The 17732-nt window shown below is 45.4% G+C and overlaps 1 protein-coding gene and 1 long non-coding RNA gene across 3 annotated transcripts; one reads left to right on the top strand and one right to left on the bottom strand.

Moving 5' to 3' along the window:
* Positions 1-272: 272 nt before the first annotated feature.
* On the top strand, positions 273-2998 carry LOC143329302 (uncharacterized). The gene is made up of 3 exons (XR_013077878.1): positions 273-2475; positions 2627-2679; positions 2789-2998. It is a non-coding gene; the product is annotated as an uncharacterized LOC143329302 (long non-coding RNA).
* Positions 2999-3010: 12 nt separating this feature from the next.
* On the bottom strand, positions 3011-16120 carry LOC143329301 (prohibitin-2-like). Of its 2 annotated transcripts, XR_013077877.1 has the most exons (11): positions 16052-16120; positions 14881-15010; positions 13111-13195; positions 12038-12117; positions 11239-11423; positions 10307-10436; positions 9842-9945; positions 8276-8353; positions 6094-6170; positions 4749-5209; positions 3011-4712 (listed from the first exon to the last, which is right to left on the bottom strand). XR_013077877.1 is itself a non-coding variant. In XM_076745135.1 (10 exons), exons 1-10 carry the CDS (start codon positions 16070-16072, stop codon positions 5194-5196), a joined length of 906 nt encoding a protein of 301 aa, XP_076601250.1. In that variant the 5' UTR covers positions 16073-16120; the 3' UTR covers positions 3011-5193. The 2 variants fall into 2 exon arrangements, 1 of the variants encoding a protein (XP_076601250.1); XM_076745135.1 differs by having other exon boundaries at positions 3011-5209.
* Between the last annotated feature and the right edge of the window lie 1612 nt (positions 16121-17732).

Raw genomic sequence — 17732 nt, 5'->3', positions numbered from 1 at the left:
CTGACAGGCTTGGTGTGAGGTTTGAGGGGGCGTGGAGCTGCAGCCAATCCGGTGCTCCCTCCGTCTCCCAGCCCCCTTTTTTTCTTTTTTTTTTAAACCTCCCATGAATATTCACCCGCCTGTACCATAACCTCCCCCTCCCCACCCCCTCCTCCCCTCCTCCCCTCCCCTCTGAGATTTAAATCTGCTCCTGCCCTCCCCCGCCTCCTCCTTCCTCTTTCTTATGTAGAAGAACAGCAGCCTCTTGCAACATGGAGGGACGGCAGCTCGCTTTGTGTCACCAACACAATGGACTCCAACAACCCCCACCCCCCAACCTCCTCCCTCCCCTGCCACCTCCTCCCTCCCCTCCCTCTGCAGATTTCAGGTTGCAGTGCAGCAGCTCGGTCTGAACTGCAGCCTCTCTGCTCAAGCTATAAATAACTCGGCGGCCATCTTATCTTTTCTCTTTTTTGTTGTTGTTGTAACCCTGTGTGTGGGGGGGGGGGGACTCTGGGGACAAATATGACGAGGGTCACGTGACCAACAAAATTAGCCGAAGGCCTCGAATCTTCAGCATTGGGGATCTGCTAAAGAGGAACAAGCGACTGAAGACTGATAAATGAACAGATGATGCAGAGCAGATGTCTTTTGTCAAGTTTCTTTAACGTGAATCGTTTTCGTTGTGTGTTTGTGGCTTAAAATGATGCATTCAGGGTCTGAGGATGTTGGATTTTGTTCAGATGGTGAAACCCTCGGAGACAAACAGGCTGTCTTCACAAAGAGTTTGACAAGTCACAGGACGAGAAGCTCGGTGTCAGATAATAAAGTGAATCATGGCTGAATTCCATTTAGCTGACTGCTGTCACTGTCATGGCTTACGAGGACGCTCGAATAGAACACAGCCATCATTAAAGCAGCGATTATCAACACTTTTAAGTGACACTGATAAAGAATGAATGTTTCCGTCTACTGTTATGTGAATATGACACAAAAATACGTCAGTTTAATGTTGTTAGTAGCAGAGTTCTCCTAAACTGACTCATCTCGCTGAAGGTGAGACCCTCTTCTTCCATGGTGACCATCTTTGAAGGTGCAGTGTGTCAAAACTGTTGAATCCATGCTCCTCTAACAAACACGCGGCAGCATATCTCCAGAGTAACTGCTGCTAATTGTAGCTGCCGTTAGCTAGTTAGCTCAGTTAGCCGTGGAGCTAATGGTCATATTAGCTAACCTGGCCTGGCCTGGCCTGGACCAGGACTCTGACTTCCGGGACGCTAGAGACACGGCGGTTCGGGTGAGGTGTGAAGCCGGAGAGGACCGAGAGGGAAGTCAGGCATCACCTCCGGTAGCCTGAGCGGGGGTTACATCGGGGTCAGTCCTGGGTGCCAGGAGCCAAACCCACGAAGAAAACCACTTCAGAGTTGTTGGACTGAGGGCAGACTGGACGCCACAGTGACTCACTATCACCTCTTGAGGTACAGAGTGGTACTGGGAGACAGGACTTCCCGCTGCTGTACCCTTTCCCCCTGGCTCCTCTCCCCGTGCACCATCAGCGGCACCTCCAGTCATCAGTCTGTCCAGCTGCTGACGCTTGTGGATTGCACCGCCCTCACTGGGCTCATCTCTAGCTGGGATGAGTCTGCCTGCAGGTGGAAGACTGGCTGTCTGGAGGCCTGGTGTGGACAGAACAAAGGAGTTCAATGCTGTAAAGACAGCAGAGATGATTGTTGATTTCTGGAAGCAACCACCCCCGCCCGCCCCCTTCACCCTGTGAGACCCCCCCAGTCGACACTGCGGAGTCCTTCCACTTCATGGGCACCATCATCACCAAGAAAGGCCAGCAGAGGATGTACTTCAGCTGAAGTTCATGCTGCCAAAGTCTGGGACGGTGCACTTCTACTCCGCCATCTCTGAGTCCATCCTCACCTCCTCCCTCACCATCTGGTACACTGCTGCCACTGCCAAGGGCGAGGGCAGACTGCAGCGCATCATCCGCTGTGCTGAGGAGGTGATTGGCTGCAATCTGCCACCCCTCCAGGACCTGCACTCCTCCAGGACCCTGAGGCGAGCAGGAAGGACTGTGGCCAACCCCTCCCACCCGGACATAAACTTTTTGAGACATTCGTCTCCGGTGGGCGGCTGCAGTCCCTCTCGATTAAATACACACTTCACGTTACATTAACGTAAAGTGTTCACATCTGACTCAGTGTGACATTAACACACATATTCTTTATCGTTCATGCCGTGAACTTTTGCACATTCCTGCATAAAACTACACAGCTTGTTTATTTGTACATAGTTTTTCATACTCTACTGTATGTTAGCAGTGGTTGACTTGCAGTACTTCGTTTGAGTGTTTTTACTGAATGTTCCCTGCACGGCTCCAGCCTCCACATCACCGTGCAAAGAGTAAGTACAGATGACGGACAGATGGACAGACTGATGGACGGACTGATGGACGGACTGATGGAGCTGTCGTCCCTCTGTCTTAAGGTAGTGATTCCACTTGATGTCCTCAGATTTCTTCTTACTGTCGTCCTTTAAGGCTTTTTGTATTTAAATATTAAATATTCACTTCTTCATCACCCTTGCTCTTTTCTCCACCTTGCCGTCTTGTATTCTTGTGTCCTGTTTATTTTTGTAGCTCATCAAGTGGAGGTGATGTCAGTTTAAAGCGATGGTGGAAGAGGGCTGGAGGTAAGGGAATAAAGAAGTCTTATGATGGGTTTAACTGTAACATGTTAAATACATCAGAGGTTGGTAGCATGAATATTTACGATATGCCGTGTGTTTGTTGGCTTTACAGGGAGGAAACAGTCTGTAAATCAGTCAAGGTGACCCCACGTTCTGTCATAACACACCTGGAACATCATTCGTCTACATGCAGCCTAACCCTAACCCTAACCCTCTGGAAACCGTCACCGAGAGAACACACCGAGCGACTCTTCCCTCTCTGATCAGATCAGTTCACATTTTGAGAATATCTGTTCTTGTGCGAGTTGTGTGTAGAGAAAAGTTTAGAAAGCCACGCTGGCAAAGTTCTTTTTATTAAGGTGAGAGTGAATATTTTCAACTAAAACAATTAAAAAAAATGAGCATGTTCATTTTCTGTGCTGTTTGTCAGCAGAAAATCTCAACATGAAAAATGATTTTGATTACAGAGACTCATGATAACATCTGACAGCTGAGATGTCTCCTGGTTTGGAGAAGTGTGTTATTCAGAGTAAATTAACGTCTGAGCATCATCTGAAATTACTTGAACAATTAGTCGATCGATCCAAGTCCAGCGCCAGAATATTACCCGTCATCAGTCCTGATGCCTGATCGATCATTGACCAATCAGACCATCAGATCACAGACACAGCTTCAGGAGCGACGCTGCAGGTGAGACGTCAGTCCAGGTTCAGAAAACAGGTGAAATCCTGTAAGAAAAGCTGATTATCAGTGTGAGCAGGCTCAGCATTATAAACTCAACTGCTTTCCAGGAAGGACACCGAGGTCACGTCCTTCATTTCCTCTGAGAGTTTGACTATTTTTAGAGACCCCAGGACGAGTTTACGTACGATAACAGATGCACACACAGCCGACTTTTTAAGTTCTGATCTTCTATTGGTTCACATATTTAAATGTCACAGCATACATTATCTGTTCAGGCATATTTCCATGTGAATTTATTGGGTGAATTTTGCTTTAACTGACGTCAGGATGAAGGATTTGGCCCTCTGATGAGACAAAGACGTAAAAAACTTCAGGTATTTGTTTAAGGTAAATTTAATTAGTGCTTAAACCTTGAGGAGCAGACCGGACGTCTGAACCCAGAGTCACACAAACACACAGAACATACAAGCGTTTCATTTACACTCGGCGCCAACAAAGAGAGCGTGTGTTCGCTCGCCCGCGGCCGCGTGTTGGACGAGGCCGCTTCTCCACAGAAATACTCGCTGGTATTAACGACCGTGACTCAACAATGTTCATGTATAGTTTGAGGCTGAGCAGAGGCTTTGCTCAATGAAACGCTTATTGAAGTGTTGCAAAACACAAAAGCTGCTGCGAGAAGCGAGTCAGAGCAGCTTCGACCTGCTGACATTGGCTCCTTCAACGCCGTCTCAGAGGATTTCTGTGGTACCAGACGGTGGTGAAGTCCGTCAGCTGCTTCTCCTCAAACCAACAACATCTATGATCCACAGGCTTCCAGGTTAAACCTTCCCCTCAGACCAGGATACACGACCTTCATCACGTAAAGCGTCAGTTCACCCAAATCACGAAGACATTTTCTAATATCTAGCTTGATTGGAGTCAGAGGAGGCTGCAGCTCGTCAGGGGAAAGTACTGCCGACGGTCTGAAAGAGGCGTTGATTTTAACGTTTTATGCTCCACAAACGAAACTCTAGAGTTCAAGCAGCTAAAATAAAGCACAAATGCAGACAATCGATTGACTTTGATGTTGATGTCATCACTGCGGGCTCTGAACGTGTGACCGACGTTTATTCGGCCAAACGAGGAGAAAAATAATCAAGGGAACAATGAGAAGATTAACACGCAGCTTTACTTGGAGGTCTGAAGCCTCAGCGAACAACCTGCAGCTTTCTGCATGCGTGAAGGATGCAGAGAGTTTCAGGAACAACGTCAGATGAATCTGAGACTCAGACCACCATTCAAGAATGAAGTCCGTCATCATGTAGAGGAGAATTCAGGTTATCTACAGCTTCATTCTCATCCTGTGATCACTTCTCTGTCCTCCCTCAAACAGCAGAACTGAACACGACAAACGTCCTGTGCTGCTGTTTGTGATTTTGGAGAACTGACGCTTTAAAGGATTCCTGGTGTTGGTTAAAGGCTAATTTTTCACATTTTATTCACAGGACGTGTTTTACGTACTTATTTTAAACTCTTTATTTTCAGTCGGGCGTTGGTGTGATCAGCTGAAAAAGTCTCAGCAGGAACCAAAATGACTTGTTGTTTATCAGCTTATTTCAGGAACAAACTGGACTGATGAAACCACAAAGCATCTTTCCAGCTGAAGGCTCACTGAGGATGAAACTCGACTCTCAGACGGAGCGAAGGGATTCACGGGTAAACCTGCAGCTAACTGAAAACCTGACGCCGAGTCACGGTGGCCGAGAGGTGAGAAATGAGTGAGTGAGGAAGAGGAGTTCTTTGTGTAGAAACGGACCAGGAGGAATGATGACAAATCGTCGGGGAGGCGTCGTCTTACTTCAGCAGCAAACTGAAAGAAACAGAGATTTAACGTCACAACTCGTCAGTGACAGTGAGTCCTCGACGATTAGCCTAGCTTAGCACAAAGACTGGAAGCAGGGGGAAACTGCTAGCCTAGCTTTTTCAACAGGGCCAGATTTTCATAAGTTTTTAAACAAACACATTTTCTCTTCTTGTGTTAAACTAAAACTTCGGCCTCATCATCGTCATTACTTGTAGAACTACTGAACTACTAAGTGTACTGCAGTAATTGAGAGAAGGTCCAAGTACACAAAAATCAGTTTTGACTGGAGAAAAGAATCTAAACTTACTGTCAAAGAATGAACAGAATAAAGAAACAAACAGCTGATTAAAAGAAGAAAACACCTTCAGCTCGCTCACTTTTCCACACTTGGCTCGTTTAGATGATGTTTAAACGACCTGTCAATCGATCGATCAGATCATAGCCACAACATGATTAGCAGCTACTCTGATAATTGATTTACCGTTTGAGCCACTTTTCAGGCAGAACTGTCCTGATTCTGATTCTCAAATATTTAAGGAACATTTGCTGTTTCTACACGTGACAGTAAAGTGAGTCATTCTAGATGAAACGACTAATCAACAGAATCACTCCTAATCAGCCTAATCAATCATGAAAACAATCATCTGTTGCAGCTCTAAACATTCAGCAACTTTGGCTTAATTTGTCAAAGTTTCCAAAACTTGTTTCTCTTCCTCAGCTAAAGGTGTGAACTCATTCAGTATTGAGACTCAGGTTTGGTATGGTCACAGTATTACAGACGTTGTATTGACACCCGGCCGACCTCTGGCCGAGCTTTCATCCTCGCTGCTGCAGACGGTTTGTGGTGACGTTTAAAAGGTAAGCTGGACAAAAACAGTGTGTGGACTCACTCGAAGTTGCTTTTATCCTGCAGGTTGAGCACCAGGCTGTCAGCGCTCAGGTAGACTTTGTTTTGGGACTGCGCCACCTGCAGGTCAAACACACACAGTGAGTGAGCAGGAGAGAACACAGGTGGAAGGTTTCTCAGGCCCGACCGAGCTGCTGCTGCTGCTGCTGCTGCTGCTAAGGAGCACAATGGGAACATTGTCAGAGCCTCAACACTGAGCTGATTCACAGCGCGGCGAACCGTCCGTACAGGAAACACACGCCACCGCCGGAGCGCCGCGTCCACATGACGTGACTGTAATCTGCAGGCCGAGGGCGCCGTGAGCTCACGCTGTGAGGTCGAGCCACTAAAAGGCCGCTCAGAGCCGTTAATGAGTGATCTAATCACTGATACTCAGCACAGAGGCTGCACTACACGGTTCAAAATAAAACTTCATGAAAAGCCCCGTCAGAGCTTCCTGTGGAGAGAGCCAGCGGTTAGCGTCACACGCACCAACATGTCTGATAGAAGCATCAAGGTCTTCCTGTTTTATATCTTAACCCCAACCCGAACCTCTCACAGCTTTATCAGACCGTGTGCGTTAGCGTGATTTACAGACCAAAAACATCGTTAGCTTCAGTGCTAATGTTCTATAACGCACCTATTAAGTGTTTATATGGATTAAAAGAAGCGCCAGCAAGCAGGAAATGAACTCCACTGTGATTCCAGCCTCCAGGTTTTCTAATCTTACTCTGTGCTGGCACACTGAAATCATCTGAACAGGTTAACCAGGTATGAACCCCGATCAGGACACGCGCTTTGAAATCTGCAGCTTCTGAGGAGCATCAGGTGCTTTCTCCAGCTGTTTCTCATCTTATTTTGGGATGCGAATGCGTTCCATTGCAGCTTCAGACAAAATGAAATGAAATCCATAAAACATGTTAACTTTTAACTGTAAACACCCAAAGATGAGAAGCTGGAGGTTTGTTTCTGTCACTTCTGTCAAATTCATGCTCAGTTGGCGCCACCTGGTGGCCTCACGAGCTGCTTCACTGCACTGCACCTGCGGTTATCAAACTGGGGCTCCGGACCCATCAGGGGCCACAGGAATGCTGGAGTAAAAGAAGATATTCCATCTTTTAAAGGCTGGTCCTCTCAGAAGACACTGACGCATCACTCAGGACAGGTTCGTCTTGAACAGCACTCAGGTGCCCACGCGAACCCTGAAGCAGGTTTTTCTTGCTGTAGTCGCTCCTCCTGCTCACACTCGTCTTCAAAGATCTCTGCCCAGCATGTTTTCAGTGGAAGCGATGGGGACAGAACCCACGGCTGTCGGGTTCATTCCAAACTGATCTGAAGTCAGGATCAGATCACGTGCAGATCCTCCACAGTGACAGTTCAGAGCATCGAATTCAACTAAAACTACATTCAACTAAAACTACATTCAACTAAAACTGTCACTTTGGAAGAAATCTGCCAGTCAAACTCAGACAGCTGAAGCCTCAAATTATCTCCAGAGAAACTTTTTAATACGTTTCAGCACAAAACGAGGCCTCAGATCGTTTCCTCACATTGAAAAATGATGAAGGAATTGATCTTTTATTGGCTCTATGAACAAGAGGGATGACTGCAGCAAGAAGAACCTGTTTAATGACGCAGACTGTGGTCATGTGACCGGCACACACTCTGTACCAGATACTTCACAGAAAAGGACAATACAGTTTAACGTTGGCGAGTTAGAATGTTTTTCACCTGACGATGTCTGTCGAGCTGACTGTGCTTCAGACGTTCGCGCTCCTCAGGATGAACTGTCATAACTTTATTGATCCCTGACTTTTCATCTAGCGCCATCATCAGGTCAACACCTGAACCTGTCCAGCACTTTACGCATGTTAGCCTGCCGATGTTAGCGTTTAGCTAAAGCACGGCTGCAGGCTCTCAGCCTGGTTTGTGGATAGGGACTCTGGAGGTGGACCTGCTGGGCCTTACTTTAGATGGTCTGCTGATGTCTGGCTCTGAGGGGCTGCTGCTGGCTTTAAAGGGATGAACTCTGCAAACCAAATGTCGTGCCTGAGGATAATCAAGTTTTACTTTCATTCATGATAACTGAGCGTCTTGTGTGCTGCTGCTCAGCGTCCTGGACCTCCCGATGTCCAGACGAGTGTTTCCACATTTTCCTCTTAACCTTTCAGAGCGGCGTTTCTTACCGTCTTGGCGATGTTCTGCGCAGCCCGGATCTTTCGGAGTTTCAGGTAGCCCGGGTTCTTCGTCACGGCCTCGCCCAGCTGCCACACACATATTTGAACTGTTAGTGTATTCACAGAAGAACAGTGTTACACGTCTAACAAAAGTCGACCCGAGGCTGATCCGCAGCAGGCTGAGCCGGTCTCTCCGAGCAGAGAAAACACTGATCATCAGGAGGATCAAAGCTGCAGGCGGCCTCGCCTTTAATATTCTCACGCATGTTGACAGGCAGAAAATAATTACTGCATATTTGGATGAAGTGTTTGTTTAAGTGTTTCTCTGCATAATGATGAGGGCAGCTCGAGTCTGTTCACGCCAGAACAGGAATTTATCTGAGGTCTGGAGGTGGTTCTCAGTGTTCATTAAACAGCTAAATAACTCAGTTAAATGAGTTTAACGCAGTTAGGAATTACCGAATGGCTCTGCAGACACAACACGCAGACATCGTTAAATCTGATCCAAACAATCCTCTTACTTCATGACATGTTTCCATGTTTCACACACTGTGGAAAGAGAAGCCACAGCGTGCTGGATGATCAGAGACATGAACACCTTCTGTTCAAACACCCCGAGGACACAAACAGCAGCAGAAACAAGCAGGCCGTCACCTTCTGGAAGCACAGCTGCTCACCGCAGACTTCAGGCGCCGCCGTTTGTTTGTTAACTACAAACCGTGTTGATCTGCTGAGAGCTTCATTTTCTCCAGCTTTAAGTCTGGGTCAACATGTGATGGTCTCCAGAGCATCCTCACCACGGTAACCAGCTCAGCTCTGCCCTCTCTGTTAATGTCAAACAGTGACCTAAACACAGAGCATGTCTTCTTCTTTGTCTCTCGTGCGACGCGACATTAGAGCTGCAGGTGAACAGACGTCTGTGTATTCAAACTACCTGACCTTTAAGTCAACGCTACTAGCAAGCTAAGCTAACTAGCATTGACCTTCTGAGTGGAAGCTACAGGGCGTCTCTTTTATGTAATGCCACCACAGATTTCTCTTCTTCCATGTCTAATTAACAAAATCTGATCCATACAAATACAAAAGAAGCTGTTCACACGCGGCCGGCGGCAGCGGTGGAAGTAACTGAGTACATTTAAGTACATACAAGTAGTGCATTTAAGCACAACTTCAGGTATTTTTACTTTGCTTGAGTATTTACATTTTATGCTGCCTTACACTGTGTACTTATACTACGTTTCAGAGGGGAATGATAAAACATGAAGCTGTGCTGCAGGTTAACTATCCAACAGCACATAACGTCATTAAAATGAGCTCCATGTCCACCAGCTGTCCCATGAAAACACTGCTACTTTAATACTTTAAGTACATTCTGCAGGTAATACTTTTTCACTAAGTGAAACTGATTTTTCTTTTATTTTTTTTTACTTGTACCAGTATTTTTGCATGGAGGTATTAGTACTTTTGCTTCAGTACAGATCTGAGTACTCCCTCTGCGCTGGCTGCTGGACGCTCGGCGTGGACTCTCAGACCGCCTCCTCCACGCTGACAGAGGACATTATAAACTCAGCTCACCATCTTGGCAGCCTGAGCTTCTCCTTCAGCCTGGATGATCTTCTGTCTCTGGTCCTGTTTGGCTTTTTCCACGTAGAACTGAGCTCGCTGCGCCTCCTGCTGGGCTGGAGAGGAACAGACACACAGTCACATTAGGCCTCTGTGTAACTTGCATTCTGCTTAGTTGTATTATGTTAATACATGCTTCGAGACAGGACTGACAGTTTAGGGCCCTGCTGAGAAACCTTTACCTTTAAACAAATCTTTATGTAAATCCTCCCCCCTCTGCCCAAATAACTTATCTACCACATCACAGTGACGTCACAGTCAAAGCTGCCTGAACCATGGATTATCTCTATTCAGCGACTTTCAAATGTCTGCAGAACTCAGTCAAATGGCAGCCTGGAGGTAAACCAGCTCAGAGTCAGACACGCTCTAGAGCACGATGTCGGCCCGGGGGTCTGATGACTTCCTGTGTTTCCTCACCGACTTGCTTGGCCTCCACGGCGGCGGTGTACTCTCGACTGAAGCTGAGCTCGGTGATGGCCACGTCGTCCAGGATGATGTTGAAGTCTTTCGCCCGCTCGAACAGCTCTCTGCGGATCAGCAGGGACACCTGGAGCGGGACGAAAGCTGGAGGTCATTCCCTCCTCTGAGGCAAGGTCGCCCCTGAACCACATCTTTTCTCTCTGCGTACCTAAACGTTTGCAGTCTGCAGTGCTGCTGGACTGTACTGGAGCTGTTTCTATTATTCTGTGTCAGGGGGGCCTAAATAACAGAATCACCTCTCACACCGTAATCTATCATAAGGTTTCTGCATGTTGTGTCCACTTTATTAGGTACACCTGTACAATCTGAAGCAATCCAGTGCAACTGTTCGGCCATAAAGTCGACTTTTTCTACACCTGCACTGTTCAGCTTGGCGACAACTCAATTATATGTTTTAGCATCGAGGTCACACAATTTCTGTATTTTGAATGTGATTTCCTCAAATTCTACCTATTTATTAATATCGATGCAGTATTGAAGTATACACTCAGTGTCCACTTCATTCAGTAAACGTGTTCAGGCTGAAGTTCAACTGTTCCTCATAAAGTTCAGTTTGTTGATGATGGTTTAGAACGACCTCAAAGCTAAAACAGCTGTTCAGTTTTAGGTCAAAGTTAGTTATGGTGTTACTCTGGGCTGCATTGTATTCACTGGTGTTTCTAATATTCTGACCACCTCTGAATATGACGCGGTGCAGTACAATGGCACGCTGAACTACAACTTCTGACAGCTCCAACAGAAACCGAACAGTACGAGCTTCATAAAGGTAAACGCTGCTGCAGAGCTGTGGTGAATTGTGAACGTGTCCCTAATAAAGTGGCCACTGAGTGTAAACGCTGTTTTTTGACAGTTGTGGGAGCGTTTGGTACCTGTGCTCTCTGCGTGATGAGCTGCGAAGCGTTGAACTTTGCCACCACGCTCTTCAGCACCTCGTTGACGATGGACGGCAGGACGCGCTCGTCGTAGTCCTGTCCCAGCTGCTGGTAGAGGACGGGCAGGTTGGACGCCAGCGGCCGGGACAGAACTCGCAGCGCGATGTTCACCATCTGAAGGTCTGAGCAACGACAGTCAGAACGAGACAGAGTTCACAGCTGCTGAACGAGAGCCGAAAACAACAAACATTTCATCTGGACCTGCTTTTAAAGAACGGAGACGTGGACGAGCTCTTCAGCGCTCTCTGCTGGACAAACTCTGCCACGGAGGCTGTAAATTAAAGAATCCACTGTACTCTTTACTCCACTACACCGAGCTGTCAGCTTCAGCTACTTTGCAGATTATTAACACAAAATATAATCAAGCAATAAATCCTGATATGTTAGTACAGAATAATGGATCCAGCAGTATTTTTTCCAGCCGCAACATGAAAGTGATGAACACATTAATGCTTCAGTAATTATGATCCTATAATACAATAAACATGATTCTGAAATGGGCCATTCTGCACAATGAGTACTTTTACTTTTCTACTGAAGTATCATTTTGGATGCAGGACTTGTAACAGTATGTGTACACTGTGGTATTACTACTACAGTAGCAGATCTGAGTACTTGTAGCACTGGTGCGAGTTAGCGGAGCGTATAAACTGAGTGAAACACACGGCGTGCGGCTGGCTGAACGTTTCCATCAGGACGCTTTCGTCCATTTCAGCGTCACGTTTCTGTGTCTGACCTTTGCTTCCAGTGAGGGACGAGATCTTCCTGGGTCTGGCTCTGATGTCATAGATGATGGGATACTGGAACCAGGGTATCCTGAAGACAACGACACACAGTGCGTTCATGAAAACGACCCATCAGGTCAGCGAGGACGCCGCGTCCACGAGGTGTGTTTAAAAAAGACAAAAACACAGATCTGCAGACGAAGACTCATCAGAAGCCATTTCATGAAACTAAAGGAAGCAGAAAGGTGAAGGTTAGTTTGTGTCATGTCATCATGAATCCTTCTATTCTCTCCTCGCCGTTTGTTTACGTTTAGAATGAATGCGCTCTCCTTTAATTTTTCCTTTTTTTGCAGGTGAGACTTTCCACAGCAACAGAGCGAAGGTGAGACAGACGAGGACATTCTGAAGGACTCCGACCGGCCGAGACAGACGAGGAGCTGCTGCGTCGCACGAACGTTTAGTTTTAGGACACAGACCAGAAACTTCTCATATAAATGACCTATAACTCAAAACGTAGTGAGAGGCCTTCTCATGTGGTCGTTTCATACAAACTGGAAATGATCCATCAAGAAACGACAGAGTGCAGCCTGATCTGCACATCAATCATTCTAACAAAACATCCAGGCTTTTTTCTTCTGATTGTTACAACTTTATTTAACCAGGTGAGGATCACAAAATGTCTTTCACAGTTACAGGTAACAGCTAGTGTTCCTGACTGCCAATCTAAATGTGTTCCAGTGCATCTGCTCGGGGAAACATGGCCGCCTGTCTCTGACCTTCACATCAGCACAGTTTAAAGGAGACGGGGGGGGGGGGGTCAGGTAACTCTGCTTCCTGTGATGTCAGGTGTGTTTATGTCGGTGAACGCCAGCCGACTGATCTTTCTGCCCTGGACGACTGTTCAGTAAATAACGCTGGACTGCAGCATAATTGCCACCTTCTCCTACCTTGTTCCAATTCTGGGTGCTGACTGATTGGCAGTTACCTGGAGGTTAACGTCACCTGTGCTGTGTGTAGGATTTAACGTGCTCTCTTGAGTCAGGTGGATCATCAACACGTGTGCCATCCTGGCGAAGCGTCCTACCTGAAGTGGAGTCCCTCAGCAAGGACCGTGTCCATCTGCATCCCCCCGATCCTGTTGAAGATGATCGCTCTCTGACCTCCTTCAACTGGAGGACACACAAACGCTCACATCAGACCGAGTCCGACAGAAGCCAAAATACTCGGTGGCTGAACAGGAAGTGTTGAATCATTAGTTCAACAGACTAGTGTCTGTTTCCAGGTTTCATTTCGGTCAGAGGAGTGAGACAGCACCATTAGTTTCTACAACAACCTAAAACACAAATAAGACTCAACCATTCCTGTAAAATAAGATCATCTATTGTTCACCTTCACACTCTGACGTCTTTAAATGAGGAGGAATGGCACTGACTCCATAAACTTAACATCAACGGTCCTTGGAAATAAAAACCTGCGATCAGCTGTTTCCTGTTGACATGAATTAGCTGTCTGCACGTCTCTACTGCCCAGCGTTTTGTCTTCAAGGCTGTTTGGCTTCTTTCTGACTGCGTGTCTTTTTCTGATGATGAGAAGTGGACATTATGTCTGCTTCTTATTTAACTAAAAAACAGCTGAAAATGTAAAAATGAGACACACTCTCTTTGTTTTCTTTGCTTTTCCTGGCTCACCTGTCATTCCTTCCTTCCTCTTTTTCCTCTCCTGTCCCCTTCCTCCTTCCATCCTACTAACCCTCCTCATCTCCTTGTTTCCTACCTCACCTCCTGTCTTACCTAAAGACAACAGCAGCAACAGTAAACTTCATGACAGCGGAGTCACTGTACGAACTCGATAATCTCTCACTGGAAGCAAATCTAAAACGTTGGTAGAATAAATCATGTTCTGACATCGCAGCAGTGAAAGAAGTGAAGTTTAGAGAGAAGAAAGTCAACACATCAGTCAGTATCCGTCCTTCCTCGTGTCCTCTGTCCTCTGCAGAGGTGATTCACTGCCTGTAGTTAACGCTGAGATGAGGACTGCTTTGTCTCAGCCAGCAAACTTGACAAGAGTTTACCAAATTTTAACAGCTCTTTAACTACATACAGACAGCTTTTGTCTTAGCTTGTCTGTAACAACTCGCTACTAGCTGAGCTAGCATGCTAATAGCGCAGACGGATGAAAGACCGTAGACTCACTGAAATATGACTTTTCTACATGTTTACATGTTCATGCTGATTGAACAGGGGTCCTGATGTTGTCTCTGCACTCTCAAAGGTTTTATTGCACTCAGAAATGAGTTGTAATACGCTCTATTGCAGTCATATCAGCAATGAAGACAAAACGCTGCTCTGGTGCAGACTCACAGTATGATGACTTTTTTAAATCAACCTTTATTTAGACAGGTCATCTCACTGCAAACACGCAGTCTTATTCTCAACAGAGACCTGAAAAAACTTGGTGGCCACAGACCTTTGAGCCACGATCATCAGAGACAGAATACAGCAGAATAAACGTATTTATTCAAACTGATTTAATACTAGTATGTTTTTTCCAAGCTTGAAAAGGCGTTAATAACATTACCCAGTTTATGTAGGACTTCCACATCACCTTTTGTTTTGTTGCACTGCAAACCACAGAATTACAAACTGTAAATATCAAAGTGATTTTAATCTCAGTCATTTTCTAGAAGACCAGCTGAAAAAGGAACCAAAGGTAACGGTGCAGTTTTGGTCTTGACTGTATATACTCATCACTACACAGCCAAATTCAACTGTTCCAAACAGTCACTTGTGTGTTCAGGTGAGAAACAGATGTGTACATCGTGTATGTATACATGAAAAAACGGACATTACACTACCTGTGTACGTTGCTTCCTTCACTCCATAAGCCAGAGCTCCAGCACCGATCAGCAGTTTGACACCGATCCCTGCGCCCCGAGGTCCTGATGACATCCTGCCTGCTATCTGCCGCAGCTGCTGCAGAAAACCCTGAAACACAAACAACAAGCTTTCAGACGAGTAAAGCAGCTCTTAAACAGGTTACAAACCAAACATCACAACACACGGTGGGCTGATTTTAAGGTAAATAACAGTGTGATTTCGTTTCAAATAGAGTTCTTATTGGTTAAAAATTACACAGACATGACACTGGTGACCTTCACACTGGGTGGCTAACCCTGTTTGACACCTCCCAACAATTTTACTAACGAATTACAAACTCATTCCCACATGTGCACAGGACCTGCCAAACTCCATTCAAAAGTCAATGGTTTGGATGTTTGCTAGCACAAGCAAATGATGACAGTTAACGTTGGTCATAAGCGATGGTCATTTCTTATTTCATGAGCTCTATTCTGTAATTCGTCTGCGACATAACTTACAGAATATAAAGAATAGACCAACATTTCTATTTGCTTGCTTGGTGTCAACCGCTGTGTGAATAGCTTGAATAACATTAGTGAATTAAGGTGCAACTAGTTCGGTTATCCGCCTGATTTTTAAGTTTTTTGTACAAGTTTAAGCTGCTCGGTGTATTGCATGTAGATATACATATACCGAATTGAAGAGGAAGTTCTACAAAAATCTATACAGTTTTAAAGGTTTATTTCATAATGCGTGTTCATGGGCCGATAAGCGAGGAAAAATTGAGTTGGATTTTTAGACGGACGCTGGGATCCCTGCTACCTGACGGAACGAAACTTCGAGACGAACTTACATATTCCTGCAAGGCTGTTCATGAAATGTGAGGCAACCAGCATTAATTAACTTTAACAAACGCCCCACCGTTACTATCAAGCTTCATCTTTGACTTGAAGCTTCCTGAATACAGTTTAAATAACATGATTTTAACTGTAAGCTAGCTTACAACAGCTCGACTCACGTGTGTGTAGCTAACTGCTGTTTTAAACACGCTAATGTCGCGAGCCGGCGTACAAAGAGCGGGAAACAGCAGATCCGTTTAACCGAACTGAGTGCAGAAATGTGACATATATTCATTTAATACACAATTAAAAGCTAAAAAACACTTACACCGGGCTCTTTATTCGCCATGCTCGTCCTTTCCGTCTAGTAGAAAACCAAGTGAAGAAGAGTACCAAGGTCATGCGTGATGACGCACTTCCGTGCGTGCGGGGAAACATGGGAAATGTAGGATTTCAGGTACTATCCTCTAGTACGTACCAGCCCCTTCATGCTACTCATACATTGAACGTAGGCCTGTGTACAAATAGTACAATTAGAATGGAAATACAAATAAAACAATATGCACATATGCTGACATAGATACAATATATAGCTTCTGTATACACTCAGAAAGTATGGGCAGCATAACTCTTCTTTGCCTTGCCTCCTTCTTTCCTTGAATGTACCTCCTCCTTCATATAACTTACCCTCCTGACCTCTTTGTTTCCTAAATCTTACCCTTTCTTTTTCCTCCGGCTCTTCCTTTCTTTTTAGTTCCTCTCTTCCCTATCTCCTCTTTTCATCCCCTTCCACTTCCCTTGCTTTTACTGACTTCCTCCTTTCCTTTCACTTCCTTACTTTTAATTAAACTGTGCTTCTTCTTGACACCTGTATAAAAAACAGCTGTTTTGTGAGTGGAGTTTGGTGCAGTTGCTCTCATTGATGCTGCTGCTTCCTGCTGTTACTGCATCAACAAGGTCTGCATCTTGTTTTAACAAGATGAGAAAATCCACCGTGAGCCAGAGAAGTTTGAACAAAGAAAGTCAACGTAAACATTTCAGCTGTGTATTAAAGATGTTTAAGAACAACTTCCTGTTGTGGATCTTGAGAGTCCAAGTTTGAAATCTTCGGTCAGCATCGTTTCCACAGAAAAGCTGGAGAACGTTTTGATGCCAGATGCACTGCACCCACAGCGAAACAAGATGGAGATTTGTGGAAACGGTGTGGGCAAATTAGTGGAAATCGACGGTATCACGAACAAGACCGTCTACCACAACATCTTAGTACATCATGGAATCCCTTCTGGACTGAATCTGATTGGGCGTGGGTTCATATACCAACCAGACAATGACCCCAAGCACACTTCAGAGCTGTGCGGAGACTTTGACCAAGAAAAAGGAATGTGGAGTTCTGGAACTGATGGACTGAGATTTGAGATTTAGTAGATTCAAAGATGGGTCGCACAAAAGTTTCATCCAAAGCGAGTCTGTGGGAACAGCTAGAAACTGGAACTCAAGAACAAAAGAGACTGTTGAGAAGTACAGAAAAACAATGGCAGCAAGAATGCAAGCTGCTATCAAGGCCAAGCAGGCCGTACAAAATATGAAGTTTTTTGGTTATTATGTGTGAAAAAGGACTATTTAGTCATTTCAGTTTGTTATTTTCTAAATATATAACAATAACATTTTTAGTTTTAAACAAGTTTTTGAAAGATTTCTAAAATATTTATGCTTTCTGGTTTCTATGACAGATGGTCTAATAAAGTTGTTAAGCACTGTATATATTTATATATGTGTATATATATTTATATATATATGTGTGTGTGTGTGTATATGTCTGTATGTGTGTGCTTATGGGAATGTGTGTGTGTGTGTGTGTGTACATTTGTGTGTTGTCAGCTGCGTGAGGTGTCTGCCCTGAACGCAGCTGCTGCCTTCGCGGCCCTCTGATTGGCTCAGGGCTCAGTTCCTCCTGAGGAAATCACTCCTTTTATAGTTAACGGAGCGTCGAGCGGCTGTTTTCCGGGTTC

The sequence above is a fragment of the Chaetodon auriga genome, chromosome 12 (assembly GCF_051107435.1).
Source record: "Chaetodon auriga isolate fChaAug3 chromosome 12, fChaAug3.hap1, whole genome shotgun sequence".
NCBI classification, from domain to species: domain Eukaryota; kingdom Metazoa; phylum Chordata; class Actinopteri; order Chaetodontiformes; family Chaetodontidae; genus Chaetodon; species Chaetodon auriga.
This window is presented reverse-complemented; position numbering and strand designations above follow the sequence as displayed.